The sequence below is a fragment of the Humulus lupulus genome, chromosome 4 (assembly GCF_963169125.1).
Source record: "Humulus lupulus chromosome 4, drHumLupu1.1, whole genome shotgun sequence".
NCBI classification, from domain to species: Eukaryota; Viridiplantae; Streptophyta; class Magnoliopsida; order Rosales; family Cannabaceae; genus Humulus; species Humulus lupulus.
Genome location: NC_084796.1, coordinates 132,234,947 through 132,262,512, shown reverse-complemented (window position 1 = coordinate 132,262,512; position 27,566 = coordinate 132,234,947). Strand labels below are relative to the sequence as shown.

General features: G+C 36.6%; 1 protein-coding gene across 1 annotated transcript; it reads left to right on the top strand.

Moving 5' to 3' along the window:
• The first annotated feature begins 10,057 nt into the window (after window positions 1–10,057).
• On the top strand, window positions 10,058–11,612 carry LOC133832549 (uncharacterized). The gene is made up of 2 exons (XM_062262875.1): window positions 10,058–10,556; window positions 10,684–11,612. The coding sequence occupies exons 1-2, from the start codon at window positions 10,058–10,060 to the stop codon at window positions 11,610–11,612; spliced, it is 1,428 nt and encodes a 475-aa protein (XP_062118859.1).
• The last annotated feature ends 15,954 nt before the right edge of the window (window positions 11,613–27,566 follow it).

The window sequence follows — 27,566 nt, the reverse complement described above, 5'->3', positions numbered from 1 at the left end:
GCATCCTATATCCATTTGAGGTTATTTGAAAAGGGTCAACTCTAAAATAGTTGGCCACCCCTTGGAAAAATGAGTGAATAGGCAAGGTAGCCCCTGCCTCGATCCGAAACCTCGACCAGGCGCTGAAGGCGCCTCCGGGCAGGTTCACCCTTTGGTCTTGGTTAGGTCTGACTAAGGTCACCCCTGTGAGACCGTACTTCCTGATATAATTGGCGATCATCCTGATCGTCACTCTGCTCTCGGAAACTAAATGCCACTCAACATCTGGCTGAATGGCATATTGGGTTCGAGCGTGTCTTTGGATGTTGGGATCAGGAGCATTTTCAGCTCGACCACTGGTCGAGGGAGTTTTAGCCCGAAGAGCAGGCTGATGTGAAGGAGTGGGGCTTTTCTTTTTCTGGGCTTTGGTTTTAGCACGAGCCATATTTTGACTAAGGACGGGTGAAGCGTTTAGAGTGACACGAGAAAATGGAATGTCAGGAATCAGTGACGATGGTTGCTCTTCGTCCTCGAGCAGTTGAGCCAATAGGTCATCGTCTATAGGTCTTTCTCCTCCCCACGGATCTTGCATGTAAACTATGAACAGAGAAAGGAGGAGATAAGACGCACAACCTGGGAGCTTATGTTGAAATTTGGAATAATGTTGCTCGCGTCTACGACCAACAGCATTCTAACGGAAACACTAAGTTTTATGCGAGCAGTTTGAAAAACATATCAAAAAGTGGAAATAAAAAGTTTTTGGAAAAAAGCTTTTTTGACTCCGAAGGGGCGGGAAAAACCCAGTTTTTCAACTAGCCTAAAAATCGAATTTTTAATTCGATTTTACGCCCTAAACTTACGATCTTGACTATCGAACTGGCTCCTAACTCCTACAGAGCAAAACTACACTACCCTATTAAGCATCAATCAACATTCCCACAATCCTCATGCATTTCTACCCAAGAACACGAAAAATTTCAGAACTCAAAATAGGCGTATAGCAGTATGCATGGCATGTCAAAGAGCTTGAAAGTTGAAGAAATTTACCTAGATGAAGGTTGGAGATTCTGAAACGAAGCGACTTTGGACGTGCGAATGAAGGATCCTTAGAACAGTGACAGAAGATCTTCGAAATTTTTGAGCTCTGAGACGGAGTTCTTGAAGGTTCTTGGCAAGAAAATGGCTAGTAAAAAGTTAAAAGGTAAATTTTGGGATTATTTATAATGGCTGAGATATGTTGAAAATGGGTAATCATGAGTTACCTTTTCAAGGTATGGGGGAGTGTAATAGCCGTCAGAGGGATTACTTGGAAACCGAAAAGGCGTGATTGGACGTGATTAGGTCACAGTTTTCGAGAACGCACGAGGGGGCCTGACAGATTTCGTGGGGCATGCGAAAGGTTAGTTTCCTAAGTTTACTTATTGTTGGTCGCAATAAATAAACTTTGGGGGCAAATGTTTATCCAAAAAATAGCCGTTGATGACGTGGCAAGAATCTTCAACACGTGGCAAAGATGATGCTCGCCTATCGACCACAGATATTTCCATATGCGAAGTTCAAGTTTTATATACGACCAGCCTGGTCGTATACTCCATTTATTTATGTGTAAATCTCTACAGTTGTAATGATATCCGAGAATATCTCTTCATTATAACCTGAAGATCCGTTTATTAAGGAAATATATGATGAATTGACTCCTGTAACCCTCCTTGGGCCTATAAATATACAAGAAATAGCTCAAGGGGGGATCTTCTTTTCTTTTGCCAAATTGCATTACTATTATCCATCGTTTGTATTGTTCTCCTTCTAAGGTCTATGAAACTCAGGAATCCTAGTTTTTTTATCACACATTTGAAGCTCAATATTAATAATAGTATCAAGTGGACGTAGGTCATTACCAATCACTGGGGTCAAACCACTATAATTCTTTGTGTCCTTTACTTTCCATTAGATTTTTTTTTCAAGCATCGTACTAATCTCCTGTCGTTTATTTGACTCCGTGTCGTTGACCAAAACGAGGGTCAACAAATCCCATTTATTAAAAAAATATTTTATTAATTGGCTGAAAAAAATTTGATATTTTTCAAAATTTAACCAATTTTAAATTTTAAAATCAATATCTAAACTGTTTTTCAAAAATATCTTGTGTTGTTATAGCTATAAGAAAATATTTTAACCATTTTAAAAATATATATATTAATAGTTATAACAACCCTAAAATATCTTAAACCAGTTAATCAAATTCAAATATCCATAAAAATATCTAACTAACAATATTCAAATTTCAAATAATTTAAATATTAAAAACTATAGAATAAAAAGATATTTATATTTTTAAATAAAGAATTAATAAAAATATCAAGAATTTAAAAGAAAATATCTTAAATATCTGATATCTTAATTCTAATATTTTAATATATTAAAAGATTTAAAATTAAATTGTTAATCTATTTTTAAATTTGAATTTGAATCTTTGAAGAAAATATCTAATTATTTAAATCTCAACTAACAAAAATATCTTATATTTTAAAAAAATAATTTTAAATACAAAAAATAAATATGATATTTTTTGCTTTGATTATAAATAATTTATTCCACAATTTTTAATTTTCTTTAATTTTCAAAAAATATTGGGCGTGTGAGCGCGCGGAGGCACGCGGTGTGCGCGCGCGCATGGCAGCCAGTGCAATTTTTTTTCAAAATTCTTTTTGAGCTATTTTCCAAACCAAAACAATTTTCTAATTAATTTTTAACAAGTTTTACACAAAATAAAGCATATATAAAAATTAATAGCATAGAAAACACAACAAAATAACCTAAAAATTGCTAATAATCACATAAAATCAATATGCTTCATAAAAACATGAAAACCATCCAATTATTCAAACATATCAAATAATCCAATTTTAAACATGTTCATTCTTGAAAATAAAGATTACCAAAGACACTGAGGCCAGTTGTTGGAAATACTTTATACATGATCTTTATTTATTTTCATGTAGATCTAATATTAAACAAATTAATATGAGATAACCTAGAACATATTTCCAAAATTGAATTCAAAGAGAAACAAAGATAAGAATACTTACAATATACGCAGCGGGATGAAAGAGTCATTCCTTCAGTTTCTCTAACTATTGTATCCTTTCTATCGCAGAATATTATCAAGAAACGAAACCGTTCTTCTAATTTCTTCACAATCTTCCAATGTATCCTTTGAATCACCTAGATTAGTGTGGGCAATTCTCAACACATGAGATAGATGCAGAGAGAAGAAGAGAAAATAACAAAGAGGCTTAGAAAATGACTTGTGTTGAGAGAGAATATAAAATCTATCAGAAAACCAGTGATTAAACTTTTGTTTTAGACTTATGTTATCAACTCTCTCTAAGCACTCATTTTATAGACTCAATTAGGTCATTTAATTTAATTAAAAAATTAATAAAATAATAGCCAATTTGAAGCCCTAGGTCGAAATTATCATGGGCTTTAGGCCCGTGAAATTTCTCATTTGATTATAAGCCCATTAGACTTAAAATCAAGGCTTGTATTATTTTCTATTGATTTAATTAATTAAATAAGTATTTAAATATTTTATCAAATTAATTATTTATAATTTGAACATTGATTTAAACTTATTTATTAATTTAGATACCAATTTATCTTAATTATAAATCTGTCATAATTTCTCTTTTCTTCTCAAAATTACATAATTCTGTGAAACTATCCAAAATTGACATGGTCAACTTTGATAATTAAATCAATTAATTGAGACTATCTAGATGATTTTATCCAAGGTACAATAGGGACCATGGGCCTATGAAATCAAGCTCCAATAAGTTATCATAAATCTAACAAATAAATTTACTAACTTATTAATTCCTCGTGACTCTACTATAGACTCGGAATTGTACTCTTGAATTCATAGAACGCTCTATAACATATATAGATACGCTATTAATTATCCATTGTTACAACCATAATTGTCACTCAATCCTCTATAGAAGGTCTACAATGAGATAGGACTAGAATATTGTTTTACCCCTCATTGTATTTTATCCTTAAAACACTTAGTTCCTTGTAAATGATATTTCAGTAAAGTAATTTAATTACTGAAATGAGATCTCTATCATTTAACACCTTGAACCAAACTAAAAGGAAACCATTGTTTCACTTCTTCATCAGAAGCTATAGATATTCATATCTATGATTAACACTCCCACTCAATTATACTACTGAGTTCCCAAGATGTAAGTATGGGCTAGTCCGTAGGGTAAGCTGGTAACGAACAAGTCAAAGAACTCAAATAATACAATCAGTTAGAATACTAACCACTCATAATTGAGATTGAATTGACCTATGGTCAACTATATGATATGACTAGAATAGATAATAATGGTATGTTTACTTATCTTATCAACTATCAATATCGGTCCTATCCAATGTAACAAATACATCCGATCTTATCTACTTTGCTAATGTTCTGGAAAGAACATAATACTGCGATGTGTAAGTAGATCATATCATAGATTAGCAAGTCAATGTAAATCCAGTGCACTGACTAATCTTAGGACTAACTTATTTTGAACATATAATCATATTTATATTCCATTGTGATTACGTCACTATAAATAAGATTAGCTATATGATTGGGATTTAATAGAAGTTTATATTAAAAAAATAATCATGAAAATAAAACATGTGAGCAAAGTGATTGACCAAGTCAAAAAATGATTTCTATTCTTTTATTGATAATAAAATGAGATTACAAAGAATTTGGGTTTTAATTAGGGCATAAAACCCCAACAGTTTAAACTAACACCCTACCAAATTTCATAGCTTTTTGATTAGTAAAACCCCTTCAAAAATAAAAAAAAAATATGGGCAGTGCATGCTGGCCAGAAATTTTCCAAATATACATCAAAATGCCAAAACGTGCGTAACTTGGGTTTAAAAATACCTTTTTACGATTTTCCAAAGCTTATCATTAAGTACTCACAAAGAACTATTCAACTATATAAATATTTTTCACAAAAAGAGGTTGTAGAGTGTGATCTAACCCATTGGAAACCATACCATGAAATTTTGGCAGCGTGCATTTTTACACAACCTAACAACAATATGCATTTCTAGCATAACCCTAGCCACATGCATGGATGAAAATCATCAAATCACACCACCTCAACCTTAAGAATAAAATTAACTCCAAAAACCATTAAAATAACCTATACAATCAGATCTACCAACATAAATCAGAAAACTCAAGAACAACCATAAATTTCTACCTTTGATAGTTCTAGCTTGGAGATGTGTTTTCCTTAGCTTCTAAAACTCCTCCTTGTTCTCTACACTCTCAAACCAAGCGCTAAAGTCCCACATGAAAATTTCTAAGACAGAGTTAGGGTAGAAAGACTTAGATGAGGGAAAAAAAACATGCAAACTTCCAAGATCTCTTACCTTGCTTTCACTTGATCACCAAAGTGTTAAATCCTTGAGATTCTACCTGTACAAGCTTCTCTTGAACCCTAGAACAAAAGATCAATGTAATGCATGACTATTAGATCACATGCATGCATCATTAACCCTTAGGATTTCGGTTTTGAAGAGGAAAAGAGGAGAAAAATGAAGTAGGTTTCGAAACTTACTCTACACAAGTGTTCTCTTGAGCTTCTCCCTCCATCAATGGGGAAATGAGTGCTCTTCGCTCATGGAGAGAAAAATTGCAGCAACGGAGAGTAGAGAGGGAGAGTGTTTCAATTTTGGAGAGAGAGAGAGCTAGAGAGAGTGTTTCTTGAGAGAAAAGAAACTCCGTGAGAAATATGATTAGGTTTTGGCTTGTGGAAGAAGGTAAGGGGCTTTTTCCCATTCTTTAGCTTGTGGGGTAAGTTACCTAGCTTATGAGAGCCCTAGCCTTGCTTCCCACCTCTCTCTCTTCCCTTAGAAATTACTTTTATGTCCTTGCTTATTTTACCTCACATATAAGGAATCCAAGGGCCCTTTGGGAATTTTGTGCTCTAAATTTCCCTTAACTTTTAACCTATAGTTTTTAAATCTCCAAGCATAATTAAATAAATTAATTTGTGACCAAAATAAAATTTGTCACAATATCACATAATTTTGGCAATTTATCAAATTGACCAAAATGCCCTTAGAGGCCAGAGCAAGAAATTTTCATTTTTAAGCCCAGTTGATTGGAATTCAAACCTCAATCAATTTTTCTTAAATTTATTGGCTCGACTGTAAAGTCTCAGTTTCCAGAAAAAATTAATATTTTTATGCCATAGTATTTCCTATTTTATTTAATAAAAAAATTTCTCCCATTAGGGTTTACTCCTTGGTCCGAGACCAATATTTCTTTGCATAAAGCTAGATCATTTACCGGATCATCACAACAGCTATAAAAATTCACGAAACATCACTAATTCATATAATATCATTTATCAAAATAATATTCCACATAATTCTTCATTGGCTCCAACCGGCTACTAACGTGTGTTCAAAACACGCGACGTTACATAGTTAAGCCTTCGTTTCTTTTTGTTTAACCACGATTTAGAGGGCATCTCAATAGTTCAAAATTGTGGGAAGAGAAGGAGAGTTGCACTAGTGGTAGAAAGAGACGTTCTTGAATTTTCAAGAGAGAGAAAAAGAAAGATTTCAGGTTTAAGAGCTCTAGGGAATTTTTGGGTGGTTTTGAATGTTTGGAATATCTTTCCTATGATCTAAGAAGGGTATTTGACGTGACCAAATGAGCTATAATGTTAGTTTTCGAAAATCACCATTTTTCACCATTAAAGTGGGTGTTCTTGAATGATTTCGAATCTAAGGGAACATGAGAGGTTTCAGGTTAGTTCGAAGTGTTTATAAAGCTTAGAGGGACCGTAAGAAGTGTTTTGGACATGAAGAAATGAATCAAAAAGCTCCAAAACAAAATTTTGTATTTTGACCACCATTTTTGGCGATACACCGACGATGGGGAAGACAACCATGATTCGGCCATCATGGGTCAATTTTATTGAGCTTCAAGAGTTGTTTGAGGTGCTGGGAGCTTTGGGAACAAATTCCAACCATTTTGGAGTGTAAAAAACAAGCGGAAAGAGGAGTTAGAATCTCGCCGACAACGGAGAAGAATAAGATTTCGACGAAGCCGATTTGGGTATTTCTGAAGGTCTTTTCTCAAATTTTGTTGTTGTTTTAGATTCTACATGATTTTTAGGGATGATTGGTGATGTTTCATAATTATTTGAAATTTCCTTGAATTATTGTGAATTATTTGGTGTTTTTCAATGAATAATTATGAAAATTATTTAGACTAGTGTAAAATTCTTGAAATAAATTTTTATGGGTTATTTTGTGTTAGTACATATCTCTAGGCAGTCGGTTTGAGTTTTTGATTGTTTGTGTATTTATTTGTAATTATTTTATTTAACTCCTATATTAATTATGAAAATTACCTATGACATGCTTAAGTCACTGTTTATATTTTTTTGATGCTAAATACTGATTATTAAGTGATTTGAAACTGATTTTTAAGCATAGTTACTATTGTAAATATTTTTAGAATTTAATTGTTGATAATTATAACATAAATGGGTTTAAATTAAAATAAATAGTATAAATAATTATTTACTGTTTAGGCACTGTTCTTATGATGTTAATATGTTATTATGTTGTCTGGAAGTAATTTATAAACATGTTAGGATGTTGGGAAATTGTTTGATAATTTCTTGGTATTTTCACGTAATCTTAAAGGGAAATTTTGTATAATAATTATGGTAATTATTATGTATGTTCACTATAATTTTCCAAGATGTCTAATATGATTATAAATTGTTAGGAAGCATGTTGGGGCTGACTTTGGTAATTATGGTGAATTTTGATTATTTGTTGAATTATTATGGAAAATGGGTAAATGGGTGAATTTTGATTATTTATCTCATAACTCATAACTCATAACTCATATCTCATCCAGCTCAACATAATAACATAAGAATTCTAGCTAATTTCCTTACCTCAAGTCTAAGTAATTTAAAGAGGATAATACTTCACAACGAGCCTAGAATAACAATCAAACACTCGTCTTAATGCCAAGTAAGGCTAAGCACACCACACAGATACACCCCACGTGTGTATGGATTATGCACACGTGACACAGGTTGCACCACAACTATAAACATACAATAATTCCACATAATATCATAAAAGAATAATACCAATTCTACTCAATAAATTTTCGATGGATACAAAACAAGAAGCGTATATTTGATTAGTTGGCATATATTTGAATGTAAAAATGGCATTGCATGTAATATGCATACGTGGGAGGGTTCTTAAAAGGCGCTTTGAAGTTGGTAAATTATATTAATTTATTTCATTGTTACTTTCATAAAAATTCAGCAAGCATAAAATATTTTACCAACTTGGTTACTACTAGTTTATTCACTTAAACTATATAATTGACATTCACGAATTTTATTACAAAAATATAATTTACTAAAAAAATATTTAGCTTTAATTGTACAAAATAATAATGTAATTTATTATTTAATAACAATTAAAAATGTGACAAAATTTTGTAGTTACTTATAAAATAATTAATTTGGTATAATTAATTAATTTCATAAAAGTACTCTTTTATCTTGGCAAAATAAAATAAATAATAAAACTTGACATATTAATTTCTTAAAAATACAATTTCTAGATCACAAAATTCATATTAGTTTATAATTATCTAAAAATTGGTACAAGGATTAATATTGCTGTCATTTTTTTAATACACCAACATTTTTTTTTTGTTTCTCTTGTCTTAGTTTAAAAAACATAAAATTTAAGACATGGTTTATTTCCCTTATTTATTTATGAATTTTCTATAAAATACAAAAATAAATCAGCAAGCATAATTTAAAAAAAATGTTTATATTCATTTTTACTCATTAACCTAGCATGTTTCTATATTTTCATGCATTCCACGATCCAATTAGCATGCACCAATAATTCATAGTATTTCAAAAACATAAACTTCAAGAATAAGGCATTAACCAACTACACTGTCAATCATAAAATACAACTAATCACGCTTCCTTTTTACTATCAAATAAATCAATTCATCATGCTTATAAATGAACAAATAAACAACATATGAAAAAGGAGCCCTATGCCTACAACAAGTCTTAGCTGAAACCTATGGCGCCTGAACAAGAAAATACCACAAATTTAATATGCTCATAATCCAATAGTTTTACAAATAAACTCAAGAAACAAACACAACTTGTCGAAACGCTATAGGCACAAACCCACACCTAAAACACTTAGCATGGTTCAAAAATACAAGAATCAAAACTATAAAGAATTTTCTTCATATCAATAAACAACTTCTAAACCAAAACAACAACTCATCAAGGCTAAATAATCATACATAAACTTATTTCGTCAAACATCAAACCACATTACATATACTTATTATCAAGCTCATACTCTTTTTTTTTTAAATAAAAATAGATTTAATAACATCATTATCTAAATCTATAAACATGCTTTCCTTTTTATGATAACTCATTTGAACCCAAAAGAGTAACACCATCACAACAACTAAAATTTAAAAAGTATGTTTATCAAGATTCAAAAGAAGCAAAAAGAAGAATGAACCCTAAAATATACTCTATGTCGAAACTTAGCCTCACCACAATCCATCAAGACCACAATCATCAAAACACCATCACACCTCATAAACATGTCTTCTTAAAAAATATACCAACAACATCAAAAGATAACAATAGAATTAGAATCCCCATTTCATACTCATGTTTTTAACAAATAGTACCCAAAACATAAACAAAGAAAATATAACTTATCAAAACAACAATAGGGACTTCAATATTGTTCGGCCATGGACACAGATCTGAATGCTATTCATCTTGTGTGATCTGTACCTCTTTGGATTCGTCTACAAGATTTGGGACTTCAATATTGGGGTAGTAAATGTCTCAGCGCCCTAGTGAGTATAATTGGTAAGCCAATTATGGTGGATAAATTTACAAGGGAACGATCTCGTATTCAATATGCCAGAATTTTGGTAGAAATGGAAGTTACTAAGAATCCTCCTAAAAATATACAATATATCAATGAGCATGGCCAAATTATGGAGCAGGGGGTTGAGTATGAATGGTTACCGATTAAGTGTAAGACTTGTGCGGGTTATGGTCACCCAATGGCAGATTGTAGGAAGGCCCAGAATACTCAATGGGTTGTGAAGGAGTCTACAACTAAAACGGAGACACAGGGTATGAGCTCTGAGGGAATACAGGAAGGAGTGAAGGAGAAGCCTGCAAATCAGACCAGGTTTGATGATGGTAAGGCTCAAGACAATCTAGTCGAACCCACTCAGCCTCCAAGTGAGATATCAGCTGATAGTGATAAAGGTACTCAGGCTACCCAACCCTGGCGTACCCTGAAAAGAATTGCTGCACTAGCCAAGGAAGGAAAGAGTTTAGGTTTAGCTGCTAACAATTCTGGTCAAAGGAACAGGAAGTCTAATAAGTTTAGGGTGCTACAAGAGCAAATGGTCAGTGATAAAGAAGGTAATACTATTTTTGTCTCCTCAAATGAATAATTGTAATATTTTGAGTTGGAATGTTAGAGGGCTTAATGGCTCTAATAAGCATAGCCCTGTTAGTGATCTTTATAACAGAAATAAAGTTGGAGTAGGTGGTCTTTTAGAGACTAAAATGAAGGGAAACAAAATAAGAAGGTTCATGGAACATCATTTCCTGAACTGGGATTTTTATACCAGCTCAGTCATAGAAGGCCGTCTGTTGATTATCTGGAGAAAGATATTTGCACAGGTCAATATCATTGAGGAATCTAATCAATATGTTCATTGTGTGGTGAAGTTGGATGGTATGCAGCAAGTTTTTGGTGTCACTTTTGTTTATGGTGTTAATTCGATTGAAGGGAGGAGAGCTCTCTGGGAAGGGTTGCAAAGGCCAGCTCTTATGGACAAAGCATGGCTAGTTTTAGGGGACTTTAATGCCCCCTTTTCAGGTCAAGATAGATCAGGTGGTAAGCCTATTTCTGATCTAGAACTGGTTGATTCTGTTCAATGGCTTGTAGATACTCATGTTGAACCTCTAAGAAGAATAGGCTCATTTTTTACATGGACCAATAACCAACATGGTGCAGCTCGAATTTACTCAAAAATAGATCATGCTCTTAGGAACGAAAAATGGATTGATATGTTTCCTCAGTCTAATGCACTGTTCAGTTGGGAACCTATATCAGACCATTGTTCCTGTATTGTGAGATTGCAGCCAGTATTGAAGATGGGGTTAAAACTTTTTAGGTTCTATAATTACTGGACAGAGCATCATGAGTTCCATGACCTGGTTATAGATAGCTGGAGGTCTCCTCTTAGAGCCACTGGTATCAAAGCAATATTTTTTAAGATGCTGAGACTTAAACATTGTCTGAAAGTTTTTAACAGGGATAAAATAGGTGATCTGAAGGCTACCTATTACCAGGCTAAAGAGGCTTATCAAGAAGCTCAATTGCAGGCTCAAACTCACCCTCAAGTGTTTAGCTATCAGGAAGATGAGAGAAAAGCTGCTGCTAATTTTTCGATTCAGGAAAAGCGTTAGCACAGTTTTTTAATTCAGAGGAGCAAGATCACATGGCTGAGACAGGGTGATATGAACACTTCTTTCTTTTATGCTTTTTTTAAAGAAGCGTAAATCTGAAAATGGTATCGTCTCTTTCATCTCAGAAGAAGGAAAAGTTGTGGATAATTTCTCAGAAGTTGTCTCTCATTTTATGAGTCATTTTAGATGCTTTTTAGGTAGTCCTAGTTTGGCTACAGGCAGAATTAATATTCAGAATGTTGAGATGGGCTCTAAGCTTTCTATTGAGCAACAACTGAAGCTTCTCAAACCTTTTTCAAAGAGGGAGATCAGGGACTCATTGTTTAGTATTCCTTCTACCAAATCTCCAGGACCTGATGGATTTGGTTCTGGCTTTTTTAAAGCTAGTTGGAAAGATATAGGGGATGAGGTTTGTTTAGCAATATCTCAGTGTTTTGAGTCAGGTTATTTCCCATCAGAACTTCATGAAACAACTTTGTCTCTTATTCCTAAGGTTCTTAACCCCTCCCGGGCGGTTGACTATAGACCCATTGCTTGTTGCTCTACATTGTACAAGTGTATGGCTAAACTGATATGTAAGAGACTGGCCTTAGTTCTCCCTGATCTTGTACAGCCAAATCAGGGAGCGTTTGTTAAAGGTTGCTCTATAGCCCATAATATAATGATTTTTCAAGATCTCATCAAAAACTATGGGAGGATTTCCACTTCATCGAGATGTGCCATCAAGATTGATTTGAGTAAGGCCTATGACACTGTTGATTGGGATTTTCTTGAGGACTTGTTAAAAGCTCTAAATTTTCCTCAGAAATTCATAGGATGGGTTATGTCTTGCATTCGGAATACATCTTATTTTCTTTTGATGAATGGCAGAGTTCAAGGTAAATTTAAAGGCAAAAAAGGGCTGAGACAAGGTGATCCCATGTCACCTCTGCTGTTTGTTCTTATAATGGAATATTTGACTAGAAGTCTTCAGCTTGCTGCGATTAATTCTCCCTTTAGATATCACCCTATGTGTAAAAGTCTCAAGCTAATTAATCTATGCTTTGCGGATGATTTACTTTTATTTTGTAAGGGTTCTATCTCAGCTGTTAAAAGTGTCAAGGAGGTTCTTGATGAGTTTGCTGCTGCCACAGGGCTTTCAATCAACTCTCATAAGTCTCATATTTTTTTTGGTGGAGTCTCTAGTCTTGACAGATCTCGGATTGCCCAAGAAGTACAGCTGACTGAAGGTACTTTTCCACTTAAGTACCTTGGGGTTCCCATGAGGCCTACCAAATGGAGACATGAAGATTGTGAGGTAATCCTTCAGAAATTTTGTTTAAAAATTCAGAACTGGGCGAGTAGACATCTTTCCTTTGCTGGTCGCATTCAACTGATACATTCTGTTTTGCTGGGGCTTCGAAACTACTGGATGACAGTTTTTGTCTTGCCTCAAAGCATTATCAAGGAAATTGATAAACTTTGCAGGGGCTTTCTGTGGGGCACTTCTGGGCAGAGAAGCAAGCTTCACATTCCTTCTTGGCAGAAGGTTTGCCTCCCCAAAGCCTATGGAGGTTTGGGATTCAGAGATGGTTCAATTTGGAATCGTGCTATTTTAGCTAAGTATGTCTGGGATTTATCAGCTAAACCTGATCTGTTATGGGTCAAATGGATTAATTCCATTTACCTGAAAGGAGTTAATATCTGGACCTATGATCTGAAGGCTGATTGCAGCTGGTATTGGAGGAAGCTTTGCAATCTTAGAGATCGTTTTACTCCAGCTGCAATCCTCTCTGCTGGTGCGCATAGGAAGTTCAAGTCAGCAAGATTATATAACAGCATTCTAGACCAGCAAAGGGTTGATTATTATAGGACTGTTTGGAGCAAAATTATTCTTCCTAAACACAGATTCATGCTTTGGCAAGTGATTAACTCGCAACTTCTAACTAGGGACAATCTTAACAGGCTGCATATTCAAATGAATTCCTTGGTCTGTCTGGTCTGTGAGAGCTTTCCTGAAAGTCATTGTCATCTTTTCTTTGACTGTTATCTCTCTAAGTTGGTGGTTAAAAGTATTTTTGGCTGGTTGGGGTTTGCTGCATGGCCTACTAATTTTAAAAGCTGGCAGGTTTGGCTGGCTAGAGCCAGAGATGGTGTTCCTGCTGCTATTGTGAATTTGGTGTGTGCTGCTGTTATATACAACATTTGGAGGAATAGAAATAGGTGCCTTCATGATGGTTATTCTTTGACTGTTGTGAAACTAGTTCAGGAAGTGAAATACATAACTAAATATAGGCTATACATAGTGACTAATAGGTAGCTTTCTGATAGAGATCAAATGTATATTCGGTCCCTTCATTGTAATTAGTTGAGGTCTTTTACTAGCTTGTTTCTGACAGGTTTTCCTGTTTGTTTTTGAGTCTTTGACTCTCAATTGTTTTGTTCATTGATTAATGAAGTTCATTATTCTTCTTGATAAAAAAAAAACAACAATAGGGTTAGAGACTTCCATTACCTTCTTGGTTGAAATCAACACTCAAAAGAACTTTGGCCACCCTTTTGCTATACCTAGGGTTTTCGAACTCACAACAAGGAAAGGGAAGAAAGAAACAAAAATAATCTTAGCATCAAAGATAAGAATACAACCTAGAGGATTCAAACCATTAGTTCAAGAGCACAAACCTCGATTTAGGAAATCCTCATCTCCTCCTTTTTCTTTCTTTCTTTCTTTCTTTCTCTTTTTTCTTTTCGTGCTCTCTCTCTCTCTCTCTCCCTTTCTCTCTCTATGCACGACACCGATAAAGCTCTCAAGCTCAAACCTTTTCTATATAATAACCATAGAGGTAAACTATTATGCCAATGGGAAAAGGGTAAGTTCCAATTTTAAAATCCTTGATTTTTGTCTTGAAATCAATTTAAGATAATGGTGATAATTCAAATAGATGTGTCAACAAAACAAAAAGGAAACTAAAATCATACTATCCCTTGTTAACTGACCCCCCTTTCCCTCTCACTCTTTCTCTCTCTACTCGGCCACCAAGGCCATTCTCACACCATTTTCCCAATTTTCCAACTTTCCAAAATTGGTACAAATCTACTAATAACCTTACCTCTTTATTTCTCTTATTTTTCCTATTAAATATTTAAATAATTAACTAAAAAATAAAATATATGGTGGTCTATTGCATGTTCACCATTCATACCATGCACATGCACACACCCAAGTGCTCAAGTCCATAAAAAGTGCTAACCATTTATTTGGCCAACAAAACTAAGTCAACTAAACGATAATGAAAATAGAGAACATAACTGAAATGAATAACGACACCAAGATTTATAGTGGTTTGCCCCCAAGAGTTGGTAATGATATATATCCACTTAGACATTCTTATTAATGTAAAAGGTTTAAAACCCATTCTCAGATGAACCAAAGTCAATTGAGTTTTGTGAGCTTGAAAATAATACAATACTCGCGTATAAAAGTGTGCAAATGTCAGCTTAGAGAGATAATGATTCACTAAGCTTTCTATTTATAGGCTTAAGAACCTTACATAAATGAGTTGTGGGCCTTACATGACTTGAATGACAAGTAATAATAAAAATAAGGAAATAATTAATGATAATACATTTCAAATGATAAATTGTAGTAAATATATATTTGAACTAGTCAATCTATGTGTTTTTACCAAAGCATACGACTAGGTTGGTTGGGCATTTCATCGAGCTATCTAGCAGTGTTTTTCTAAATGCAGCTTTGATTAATGTTCTCACCAGTTGTTGTGTGATACTTCATATATATGAATCTTTGTCCTCTTGTTGAGGGTCGACTAAATTCTTCAAAGTTTAGGTCGTTCTTTGGTTGCCACATGTCAATAATTTGTGCCACGTCATCACGCTACTTTTTAGGAAAAACAAAAATCTAATAATGTATTGTAAAAGTAGAAGCAATTTATTTATTTTTTACTTTTAAAGAAAAGCCTAAAAAATACGATAGACTTTTATAACCATCTCTTTTCTCCAAAGCTTTATTAATATCATGTGTTGAGCGCATCTAGAGAGATAGAAATCTAAACCTATACATTCTACATGCCCACACATGGCTTAGTGTGTTGAGGATTAACTTGGAAGACCGTGATGTGAATCTCTAAGAGTCATATAGCACGGATTGTATGCTTATTTATTAATTACAAAAAGATAACAAGGATTCTTGATAGGCTATGAGAGGTATGATTCTATCTTTTATGAATCTAGATTTAATGTATGTGTATATACATGATCTTGGGCTTGTTATTTTGTAAATGTTTTTTAATGGCACTCTTCCATTGCACACTTTGATTTACATTATCAATACCAATAATCTGTTGGGTTTGCCGAGGAGGTTGTCTAACCGTCTGTCAAATTAATGGGACAGTGGGTGGAACATTGTTGTTCTGGGCTCATCTTTGATCTCAACGCTCCCTTGAAGCTCTACTTCCTCATGCGCATGGGACTGAAAGGGCTACTAGGGTTACCCGTGGCTCCTGAGGCACCTCCAGCGCCAGTGGGTCAACCAGGAGTCCTAGGGTTGCGAATGTGGCCCTTATGGTATTCATATCTTCCCTCATGGCGGCTACGTTGTTTCTTTAAAGCCTCAAGCTCGGCTTGCTACACAACCACTTGGTTTTGAAGGCCAATAACTTTCTGATTTTTGGACTGTTGGGGATGGATCATACTAGTGACGTCATCCCCTGGTAGAAAGTCATTATCTGTGTTGAACCCATCCTTTGGTTCATAGTTGTTGTACCCGTAGTCGGGGTAATACTCCTCGTCTTGAGCTTGGTCTTCATTCTTTGCGGCCAGAGGATCATCGATGGGTTGGAGGTTTTTATGTCACTCTTCAGGGCATAGAGGAGGTATCAAGATGTTTTGCTATCGATTCATTGTGCCTATCATTGTTGAAGTTTTCTCTATTTTTTGTAGCTCTTAATGAAAACACCAAAATGTTGATGCAGTTTTTCGCTAACTAATATTTAGAGAGATTAAGAAAGTAGGAAGAAAATAACAAGTGGATTTTTACGTGGTGTTAGGATTGGTTAAAATACAAAGCATATTACACAAGCTAGGTGTAAATCCTAATAATTTCACATAATGAAAGGTATGAAGTTTGACTTTTTTGTTGTAGGCATGTAAAAAATATAAATTTGTATCCAAAGTGATACATTGAGATATCTAAGGATGCCCAAAAAGTTTGGGAGCATTTGGAGGTGTTTAAGGTTACTTTTGAGAAGTTAGATTTGTATACCCAATGTTACATCATCTCCTTGCAGGTGATGCATTACCTAAAGCTTGAAATCTCTACGAGACATTATAGGCAATGCATCACTGCTAGTAGGTGATGCATCGCCTATAGTTAGGCGATGCATCACCTGACTAGTACGTACACTTACATATTTTAAGCTCCAAATGATAAGCTCTAATCTTATTGGTTAGACTTAATGATGGTGCCTACACTATAAAAGGGGTCTTTAGGAGTTTTGAAAGGATTGGTCACACTTTCAACTCTCTCTCTAGCCTCCGTGATCACAATTTTTTTCCAAGAAAGTCTGTGTCTTTGTGAATTTCAAGGCTTGGTCAATCTCAATTCTCTTTCCTTCTAGAGAAAGCTACAAACATCCATGAAGGGCTAGGAAATAGAGAATTTTCACAATGTACATCTCATGTATAATCCTTGGTTTTGATTCTTCATCATCAAAATGATTCAAGTGGTTCTCCATCCAAGGTTTGAAGCTTTCAAGAATATCAAAAAATTTGTTCTACAACTAAGGTTTGCATTTTTCTACTCTAATCTTTTATTGGACTCTGTCAAGCGAAATTGTGTATAGATTCTTATTATATTGGTGAAGTAATTTCACTTTTCCCCAACATGTGGTTCATCCGATAATGAGGCCTAGTCCACAGGTCATTATATTCATTAAGAACTTGCCAGAAAATCACAACTTCTCTTTGATTTACAAATGGGCAGAGTATAGTCTTACACTTAGTGAATGTGTGTACAAATAACCCTTCCTTACCTATTTATAGGCAGAAAGAGAGGATTAGGATAAGGTATTTCACATTATGTATGCTAATCCATGATTAGGTGAGGGCATATGAGGTTAGTGGGATCCTTCACCACTTGTCACTTCATTAAGGGGTGCGGACTTGATATGGCTATGCAACTTATCTTTCTTTGGCAGCACGCACCTTCCAATTTTCAGTATGAAGTGGTCCCAATTTGCATGGGAGATATAGGAGGACAGAAATGCAGTAATTTCACTGCTCACTAGTCGTTGTGTAAGGGGGAAAATATGAGTCTCTACCGAGCCGTCGTGTCAGAGGTAGGTAGGCATGCGTACTTGCCACTGGTACTATTAGTGGACCTCGCAACCTAGGAAATACGCTAGCTTGTCGCCCACGTTTAGATTTATCAGACTTTCGGGGAACCAACCTGGGAAGTGAGGTTCCAAGGAGAAGCTCAGAGGTCATACTCTCCAAGAAGTATCTGGTATCATTATCCAAGTTGGCGTGGCGTTCATTCCAAGAAAATAGGTGTAACAAACTTAAATGGGGATTATTAAATAATTTATTGAACATAAAAAATCAAATTTAATTGTTTATTTATTAAGGTTAGAAATATTTAGGAAAGTCTATCTTAACCTTGAAGAGTAGTTTAAATTCAAAAGATATTACAGAAATTTTGGTGATTTGGCTACCTAGGATCTGGTGTAAGTAGTTAAGTATGATTTATGGTTTAATTATTCAAGCATTTTAGGTTGATCAAGAGAGAGGGGGAAAGAAGCTGAAATCGCGAGGAGGAAGAAAGAGAATGAGGAAAGAAAGGATAGGACCTACTCCATTAATTTGGGCTATGGAGATCCATTGGAGAGGAAGAACTTTACCCGGGGTTTCTCCAAATTAAGGTATGAATATGATTCTTATCTTCTTGATAGAATTTTAAAGGGTTAGTTGTTGTTCTTTGAGTATTAAGGGTGTTTTTTTTTTTTATCTTAGGGCTATGTTAGATCTATTGCATGTGATTATAAAGTTTATAAGTGTGTTAGAAATGTGATTAGGGTTTGTGTTTAAGGTATGACCTGATGTGGAAATCACCACCATGGATAAGCTTGGGAAGAAAGCTATGGTGCATGTGATTTTATGTGTATTTGGATGGAAACTAGGGTTTCATCTATGGTTATGGTTTTGGGACTGTATGGGAAATTTAAGGGATGATCATAGGGGTTTAAGACGAAACTAATGCAAGAAAATAAAAATAAATAAAAAATCAAAATTTGAATCTTAAAATATATTTTAATTTTTTAAAAAATCAATTTTAATTAATTAAAATATCTTTTGAATTTTTCTTAGTGTTTTTTTTTAATATTTCAAAATTTTATTTTATTAAAAGGACCTTGGAACTTTTTAATTAATAAATATTTTTATATTTTATTTTATTTTTTAAAAAATTAATTAAAAAATCTAAAAATAATAAACTTAAAATATTCATTAATTTAAAAGTTCCAAGGTCCTTATAATAAAATAAATTTTAAAATAGTAAAAAAAAAAATATGTTGACTGGATTTTTTTGTTAACTTATATGAAGTAATAAATAAAGAGTTGTTTTGTGTATAAAATCTTTAGTGAAATATTTGTTGTGAATAATGAACCAAAGACAGAGAAATATATGTGGTAATAAATGTAAAAGATACTGATTTATAGTAGTTTGACCCCAAAAAGATGACCTATGTCCACTTTAGTCAGTTGAATTTATGAAAAACTTACAACAATGCAGAGTGAATGCTCTCTAGAGAATGAACAGTTTATGACCCACTAACCCACCCCTTTTACATTTTGAATTGCATAATTTATAGCCGTAGAAATGGGAAGAGCTGACAGTGGCAAGTCGTTTCCTGATCTGGCTTATTTTTGGGACACTCAGAAGGATACCAGGTTTCTGTACCCTTCAAATATGACAATCCAACATGTCCCTTATGTGAGGGTGTTGGTTGCACTTTTTTCGTGCTAAGACAGGCTCGGGTGGCGAGGGTTGCCACCGAGTAGTGATGGTCACCATTGACCAGCAAGGGCCACTAGTGACTGGCGGGACCATCAGTGACGAGGGACTAGTGAGGAACCCCTCACCCTTGCGACTGACGATGACCCAATGTGAATGGAGATAGGGCCTAATCGGCTGATGACCGATTGACTCGTGCGACTAAAGAAGTAGACTCTTATTAATGAAGTTCATTTTTTTCTAAGTGTTGTGGGAGTGATGAGGGTCACTCCCTCGATGAAGGACGATGATTACGATGTCTTGCCACATCGCCATTTGCTTTGACACGTCATCAGCTACGCAGGCTGTCATGTGGCAATACTGCAATTGGGTATAACAAAATATGAAATAATATTTAAAAAAAAAAAGATTTATGATAAATTAAGATTTAACATATAAGTACAACTCTTTGAAAGATTTAATATTTTTGCCACTAATTTACCATAACTTAAAACCTACTTAATATATTGGTACTAATGTCTACTCAAAATATAATATTTGATATTTTTGCCATTAATGTTTTTAATTTAATATATAAGTGTAACTCTTTCGAAAAAATTTGTACTTTGGTCACCAATTTCTCTTAATAATCTAATGGTCATGAAAAGAATAAAGAAAAACCTCCTCAAAAGAAGGGACTATAGAATTTCTCTATTATCTATTTATTTTTATTTTTTTGCAGTAAGAATTTCTCTATTATTATTAGAAAGTGAAATGTGTCCAATGCCAACTGAATCAAGATCCCCTGTTAAATTAGTGTGTCCCGTGCTATGTCAAACCAATCTAATTGTGAGACCTCATATTATAGTTCCTTTATAAAAAAAACCGCTACTACTTATTCACAACAAGTTTTTTTTTTGTTGAATAAAAATGGACTACTTCATTAACTAGAATAATTTGTCAACAAAATATCAAACAACTCAGGGGGAACATCACTCTCCTTGTAACTACGATCAGACAAAAAACCAAAAGCTCTAGCTAGATAATGAGTCGCTTGGTTTGCAGGCCGTTTAACAAAAACCAGAGAAACATTTCTCAAATTAGACAATAAATCTTTGCAATCAGAAATTAAAAGGAAAAATGAAGAAAACATTTAAAGAGAGCTCCGTATATCTTGGACTACAATCAAGCAGTCGGTCTCCAAAGTAACTTTCAGCAAGTTCTGAGTCTTGATCCAACTCAAAACTTCCTTGATGTCTACAGCCTCCGCCTATTCTGAGTGCATCCTACCTGAAAAGCTCCGATGTTGAGCTAAAATAATCTTGCCGTCATGGTACCGAGCTATCCACCCTATACCATATCTGCCATAATCCTCAAACAAGGTTGCATCAACATTCTTCTTGATAGTATTTTCCTCAGGTTTAGTCCAAAGCTCTTTACCCTCACCATTATCTTGAGAAGACGCATCTGTAAAGCAGCTTCTCACTTGAGCTTTTTGCCATTGATTAAGACTGATTCTTACCAATAAAACCACTGCCTCCACTGACCTCCCTTTCTTCTGCCAAACCACCTCATTCCTAACCTTCCAAATTGCCCAACACAGAACTGCTATCAACTCAACCTCTTCTTTAATCATGTTAACAAAGACAAATTGCAACCACCCAGCAAATGAGCCATCTGCAATGCCCACACCTGCCATCTCAACTTTCAGCCAACATGCTTGGACAAAAGTGCAATTTACCAAGCTGTGTGCTATCGTCTCAGGCCCTTGATTACACTGAGGGTAAAGTGTCGAAACCTAAACATGCTTAGAACGCAATTGCATATTTGTGGGGAGGCAACCAGTTACCGCACGCCAAAGCAAATTCTTCACTTTTGGAGGGATTTTTAAGTTCCACAATCTCTTCCAAAAGCCTGAGTTATTTCCCATATTCCCTTGCTCATTCAACTCTTGCTACAATCTATAAGTTCTCTTGACATTGTAACACCTCGATCTTTCCTTTTTCCAATGCCAGTTGTCTGCGTTTGAGCTAGTACTCAGCGGAATACCAAGTATCAACTCCCTATCTCTGTCATTAAACACATCCACATCCACATCCCATTCTCTTCTGCCCACGAACATCAAACTACTCACTTTTTTCCCCAACATACCCGAATGCACAGTTGAAACAAACGAGTTATGGTCGTCCGCAAGCCAGGGATCTGTCAGAATATCCACCATCTCACTAGACCCTACTCTTCTTCTAGCCCCAATCTGGAACAAAGATTGAGCTTCCCAAATACTTCTCCAAATAAAATTTGGATTCCCTCCTAAAGAAGCACTCAGAATAGAACCATTAGGATAATAATGTGCCCTATACAACAGCCCAACTAAAGACTCCTGATGGGTCAACAATCTCCACCCTTGTTTCCCAAAAAGAGCAATATTAAACTCCCTCAAAATTTGAAAGCCCATGCTGCCATTGGTCTTGTGTCTACTAATTCGCTCCCAATTCATCCAACGAATCCCTTTCCCATTGTTTGACGAGGAGTGCCACCAAAAACATTGATCTTTCCAAATCCTTACATAATTCCAATGGTAAGAGGAACACACTCATAGCGTAATTGGGCAATGATTGAGCAATTGTCTTCAACAACACCTCCTTCCCGGCTCTAGACAACAATTTCCCATTTCACCCCTGAAACCCTTCTTCTAATTTTGTCCTGTAGAAAACCAAGAATTTCTATTTTATTCCTGCCCACAATATTTGGCAACCCCAGATAGGTACCATCTGCAGCTGCCTCTTGGATCCTCATGATCTGACAAACATTTGATCTAACACTATCCAACGTATTAGAACTAAAAAATAAAGAGGATTTTTTTAGATTAACCTGTTGTCCAGAGACCTTCTCAAAACTCTGAAGGAGCTGCATAACATTCTCTGCCGACCTAACATCTGCTTTACGAAATAGGTAGTTATCATCTGCAAAGAGCATATGAGATATCATATAAGCCCCTCTAGCAACTTAACAACCTCGTAACCACCCCTTCACTTCATATCTCCTGATCAACGCTGACAACCCCTCTGCTCCTATTATAAAAAGATAGGGTGACAATGGATCCCCTTGGCGAATACCCCTATGGGGGACAATTGGGCTCATCCCATTGTGCCCATGCACCACCTTATAGCTAACTGTAGAGACACATTGCAAAATCAACTCCACCCATCTCATACCAAACCCCATTCTTAGCATCATAGCTCTCAGAAAGTTCCACTCAACCTGATCATAAGCTTTGCTCATGTCAAGCTTAACCGCCATAAATCAAGTTTTGCCTTTCCGCTTCCTTTTTAAATAATGCATAACCTCAAAAGAGATCATGATATTATTTGATATAAGTCTCCCCGGGATAAATGCACTCTGAGACTTTGAGATAACCTAGTTGAACACATATTTTAATCTGTATTCCAGTACCTTCGAGCACACCTTATAGAGAACATTACACAACGAGATTGGTCTAAGGTCTCCCATACTCACTGGATTTTTATTCTTAGGAATAAGAACATTATTAGTCTCATTTATACCAATTGGGAAACCACCCATACTAAAAAAGCTCTGCACAATATGTACCGCATCACTCCCTACAACCGCCCAACATTTTTGATAGAAACCTGAAGTCATACCATCGGGACCAGGAGATTTGTCAGGATGCATTTGAAATAAGGCATCCTTAACCTCCTCATCAGAGATAGGCTGAAGCAGCTCCTCATTTTTCTCCTGAGGAATCGATGCCTGCACACACTCTGTAATTTCTTCCCAAATAGTATCAGATTCTGCAAATAGTTCCCTGAAATAATTCACCATAACATCAGACAATCCACTTTCCTAATCAACCCAACCACCATCCTCACCATGAATCTGATTATTTCTTTTTCGAGCAATGGTAGAGGCATGGAAAAATTTGCTATTTTGGTCCCTTTCTTTCATCCAAAGTTGATTTGAGTGCTGTCTCCAAAAGACTTCCCTCTGAGTCAAGACTTCAAATAACTTATTATGCTCCTCACTGCACCACTTAGTTGAAGCTAAGTTCCTTATTCCTTTTAATCTTTTGATTACCCCTATACTCATATTGATTCGATGCTTGAAGTTCCCTGTAACTTCTTTACCCCATTTAGCTAATACTTCACTACAATACTGAATTTTCTTCTGAATATTCAAATGGCTGTAAACCTTCGAACATTCCTTAACCAGCTATTGACACATAGGTTCGCGCAACCATGCATCTTCAAACCTAAAGTGATGGAATGAACTGAAAGTTCTTCTAACAATCAGATCCAACAAAATAGGACAGTGATCAGATGAGGATACCTCCAGATTGTAGAGCTTTGTTGATAAGAACAATTCCATCCATCTTTGTGTCGTCAAGGCTCTATCCAAATGCACCTCCACCCAGCCCTTCGACCCTCTCCCATGCTCCCAAGTAAATGGGTACCCAGTTAACTCCATATCCATAAGCCCACAATCGCAAATGGCTTGCTGAAACCCATCAATCAACCAATTCGGATATGGTCGACCTCCACACTTATTTGCTTGACTTGTTACATTGTTTAAATCACCAATTACACACCATGGCAAAGAAGATTCAGGATGAAGTTGACGAAGCCAATCCCATGTCTTCTTGTGCATCCCTCTATTTGGCTCCCCATAGATTCCAGTTTACCTCCAAACTACCATACCCTCTACCTTAGTAACAATGTCTATATGGTTCTGCGAATACCCCAGTAGCTTTCCTTCCTCCTTATTCTTCCAAAATAACACAATTCCTCCACTATGGCCTTGGGCTTCGACTGTAAATAGTCCCTCCAAGCCCAACTGAACTCTAACTCTTTCCATAATATCCTTTCTACAGATTGTTTCACATAAAAATAAAAAAATTGGGACTCTTTTGAACAACTAGGTCCTTAAGGAATTGTAAGGCCCGTGGGTTTCCAAGCCCACGACAATTCCAGCTCAATGTACTCATAACCCTTGGCGGGCCAAATCTCCAAGGCCCGCCCCATTCAAGTTTTTTTGAAGCCCACTTTCGTATTGTGGAACTTATTCATATAATTATCAGAATTTAACCCAATATCCCCACCATTTAAGGTTCTCCTCCTCTTCAACTCAACAATATTCAACCCTTCACTTTGAAAACCTGCTTCCTTTCCCGCCTCTCCACCTCTAGAATCACTCTCTGTAGTGCCAGTTATTCTACCCACCAAATCAGGCCTCATCTCCCACAAATTTCTCCCCCGTTATCCATTATTCATTCAGAACTTGCATTAATGTCTTTGGAATTGACCCCCTGAAGTCGTGGCAACATATCAGTAATCTCGTGCATATCGCCATCATTTCTCTAGCCTCCACTGCTACTGCCGACATCAGTACCAGCTTTCCAAGAGCGCAACCACTTTTCCCTTGAGTTATTGTTGCCATCTCGGAGTGGTTCTCATCCAGGGCCCATACGGTTTCTCAACTTCATTCAAAGGTGTTTACCCAAAAATGGCCTCTGATGACGTCGCAAACATTCCTTACACATGTCTGGCATGTGGTGATTTCAGATGAAAAGATCCTGCTCGACCATCGACCAGGTGTTCCTTACACCATCAGATCTCGTGATTAGATACGACCAGTCTGGTCGCATGCTCTTAGTTATTTCCTTTAAGATACACAATCTTGTAATAATAACATTGAGATATTTTCCTTTATTTATCTTGATATGCTATCATTAATTGTAATTACGGCCCATTGGCCCATGTAATCCACCTAAACCTATAAATAGTAATGATAGGGCTCAGGGGAGGGGGTTGGAGCCTGGAAACCTTAGACATTTTTGGTATTCAGAGAGAAAAATAGAGTGTGATTATCCACCGAAATTGTAATCCTCTCAAAGCTTGTGAAACTCAAGAACCCTAGTTCTTTGATCATGGTTTTGAGGTTCAATATCAATAAGAACACTAAGTGGACGTAGGTTATTACCATTCATTGGGGCCGAACCACTATAAATCATTTGTGTCATTTCTTTACCATTTGATTCCATTCTTAACTATCATCTCATTTCTTGTCGTAATTCTGACTTCGTGTCGTTGGCCAAATCAAGGGTCTACATTCTGGTGCTTTCATTGAGAGCTTGATCAAGAAGTCATAAGAAGATCAAATGGCAAAGACATCCAAGAGAGCTGGACAGACCGTTGGTGCTGCATCATCTCAACCTCCTCCTCCAAATGTGGCTGAAAATGAACCACATTTGGAATTCAAAGAGGAGGAATTAGATTCGGAAACGCTGAAGGCAACACTGGGGGTGTTGTAAGACGAGTTGACCAATTTGAAGGCCAATCAAGAGAGTGCAGCGGAAAACTTGGCGTTGCAGCAAAGGGAGATTGATCGTCAGCAGAGGGAAGCCACGTCCGCTCTTGAAGCAGCCATTCAATTGGCTCGAGGACAGGCTGCGCCAGCCACTCAAATGGATCAGCCAACGAGTGCACCACCTCAGCAAGTTCCCAATCCAAGCCCTCCGCTCCAGCCAGCAAGCCGTCAAAGGCCGGAGCAGCCACCTGTGGCTCAGGATGATGTCCCAATTCAGGATCCTGAGTAGCAGCCTCCATCTCAAGCTGGTCGAGGAAATCCCCAGCACCAGAGGCAGAATAGAGCCGGGTAGCCGTCCCGCAGTCCTAGACGCCCAGAGGACGAAGAGCCAAATCCACCGAGCAGGGGGCAACGTCCTTCTGCAAACAGGAGGCACAACGAGTCAGGCTCTGCGGTCAGGGGCCCCCCACGGCATAATAATGCATGGGGACCCCACGACTAGCGCAGGTCTCCCCCTGACGCTCGGGAGATGCCAACCCAAGGAGGAAATAGCGTGAGCAGCCGATCGCACCATAGTCAGCCATAATTTAGAGACGGCCATGACTATAATGAGGCCGATTCTGGCAGAGGGAATGTTGGTCGGAGGAATGAAGAAAAAGGTGGAGATAGAAACCCCCCACCTAGAGAAAATAGGTCGATGGGCCATAACGCTGGGGGGCAACCCCAACAAAATAACGTCTTTGATCGGCTAGGAGTTAGCGAGCAAAGGCGCAGGGATGATGATTTGAGGGACGTGCTCAACGACCATCGCAAGAGGCACGATGACTATGCTCCTCTAGCACCAGTCGCCCCAGCGATCCCAAATGTGGTTCAGGCACAAATTGATGCTTTGAACCAGGCAGTACAGCAGCTGGTCAGGAGTCGAACATCCTACATAGAGTACGACTGGAGGAGAGGCACTCCGTTTGCGCAAAAGATTTTCGTGGCAGAAACTCCCAGCAAATTCAAAATGCCAGTACTGCCAAACTTTGATGGGTACGGAGGCTCAGTATCTCATGTTAACAAATTTGAGATACAAATGGATATTCAGAAGGTGTCGGACGATGCCCGCTGCAGGATCTTCCCTGCCACACTATTTGACACCGCCCAGGAGTGGTTCTTTAAGTTCCCTTCTGCTAGCATAGTATCCTAGGAGATGTTTGTAAAGGAATTTTACGAACAATTTTATGCGGGTCACGTACACCCTACTGAGGCCAACCAGCTAGTCGAGATATGCCAAAAGGAGGGAGAGCCCATAAAGGAGTATGTCCAGCGCTTTATGCGAGCAACAGATGGAGCCAAAACAATGGGCGATGAGGGAAAGATGATGGCCCTAACTGCCGGGGTCAGACGCCATTCTCCCCTTTGGAACAGCCTGAGGAAAAATGGGGTAAAAAGTACCTAGGATTTTCTGGATTGAGCTGATCGGTACATCAAGCTCGAGGACGCGATTGCCAACGAAGGGAAATCGCCTACAAAAGATAAGGGACCGAAAGAAGAACCCGCCAAGGCAACCAACGGGTCAGATAAACCCAATGGCAACAGTAAAGGCAACAGGAACGGAAATGGCAGAAATGGTGGAAAAAGAGCGGGCAATGAGCCAT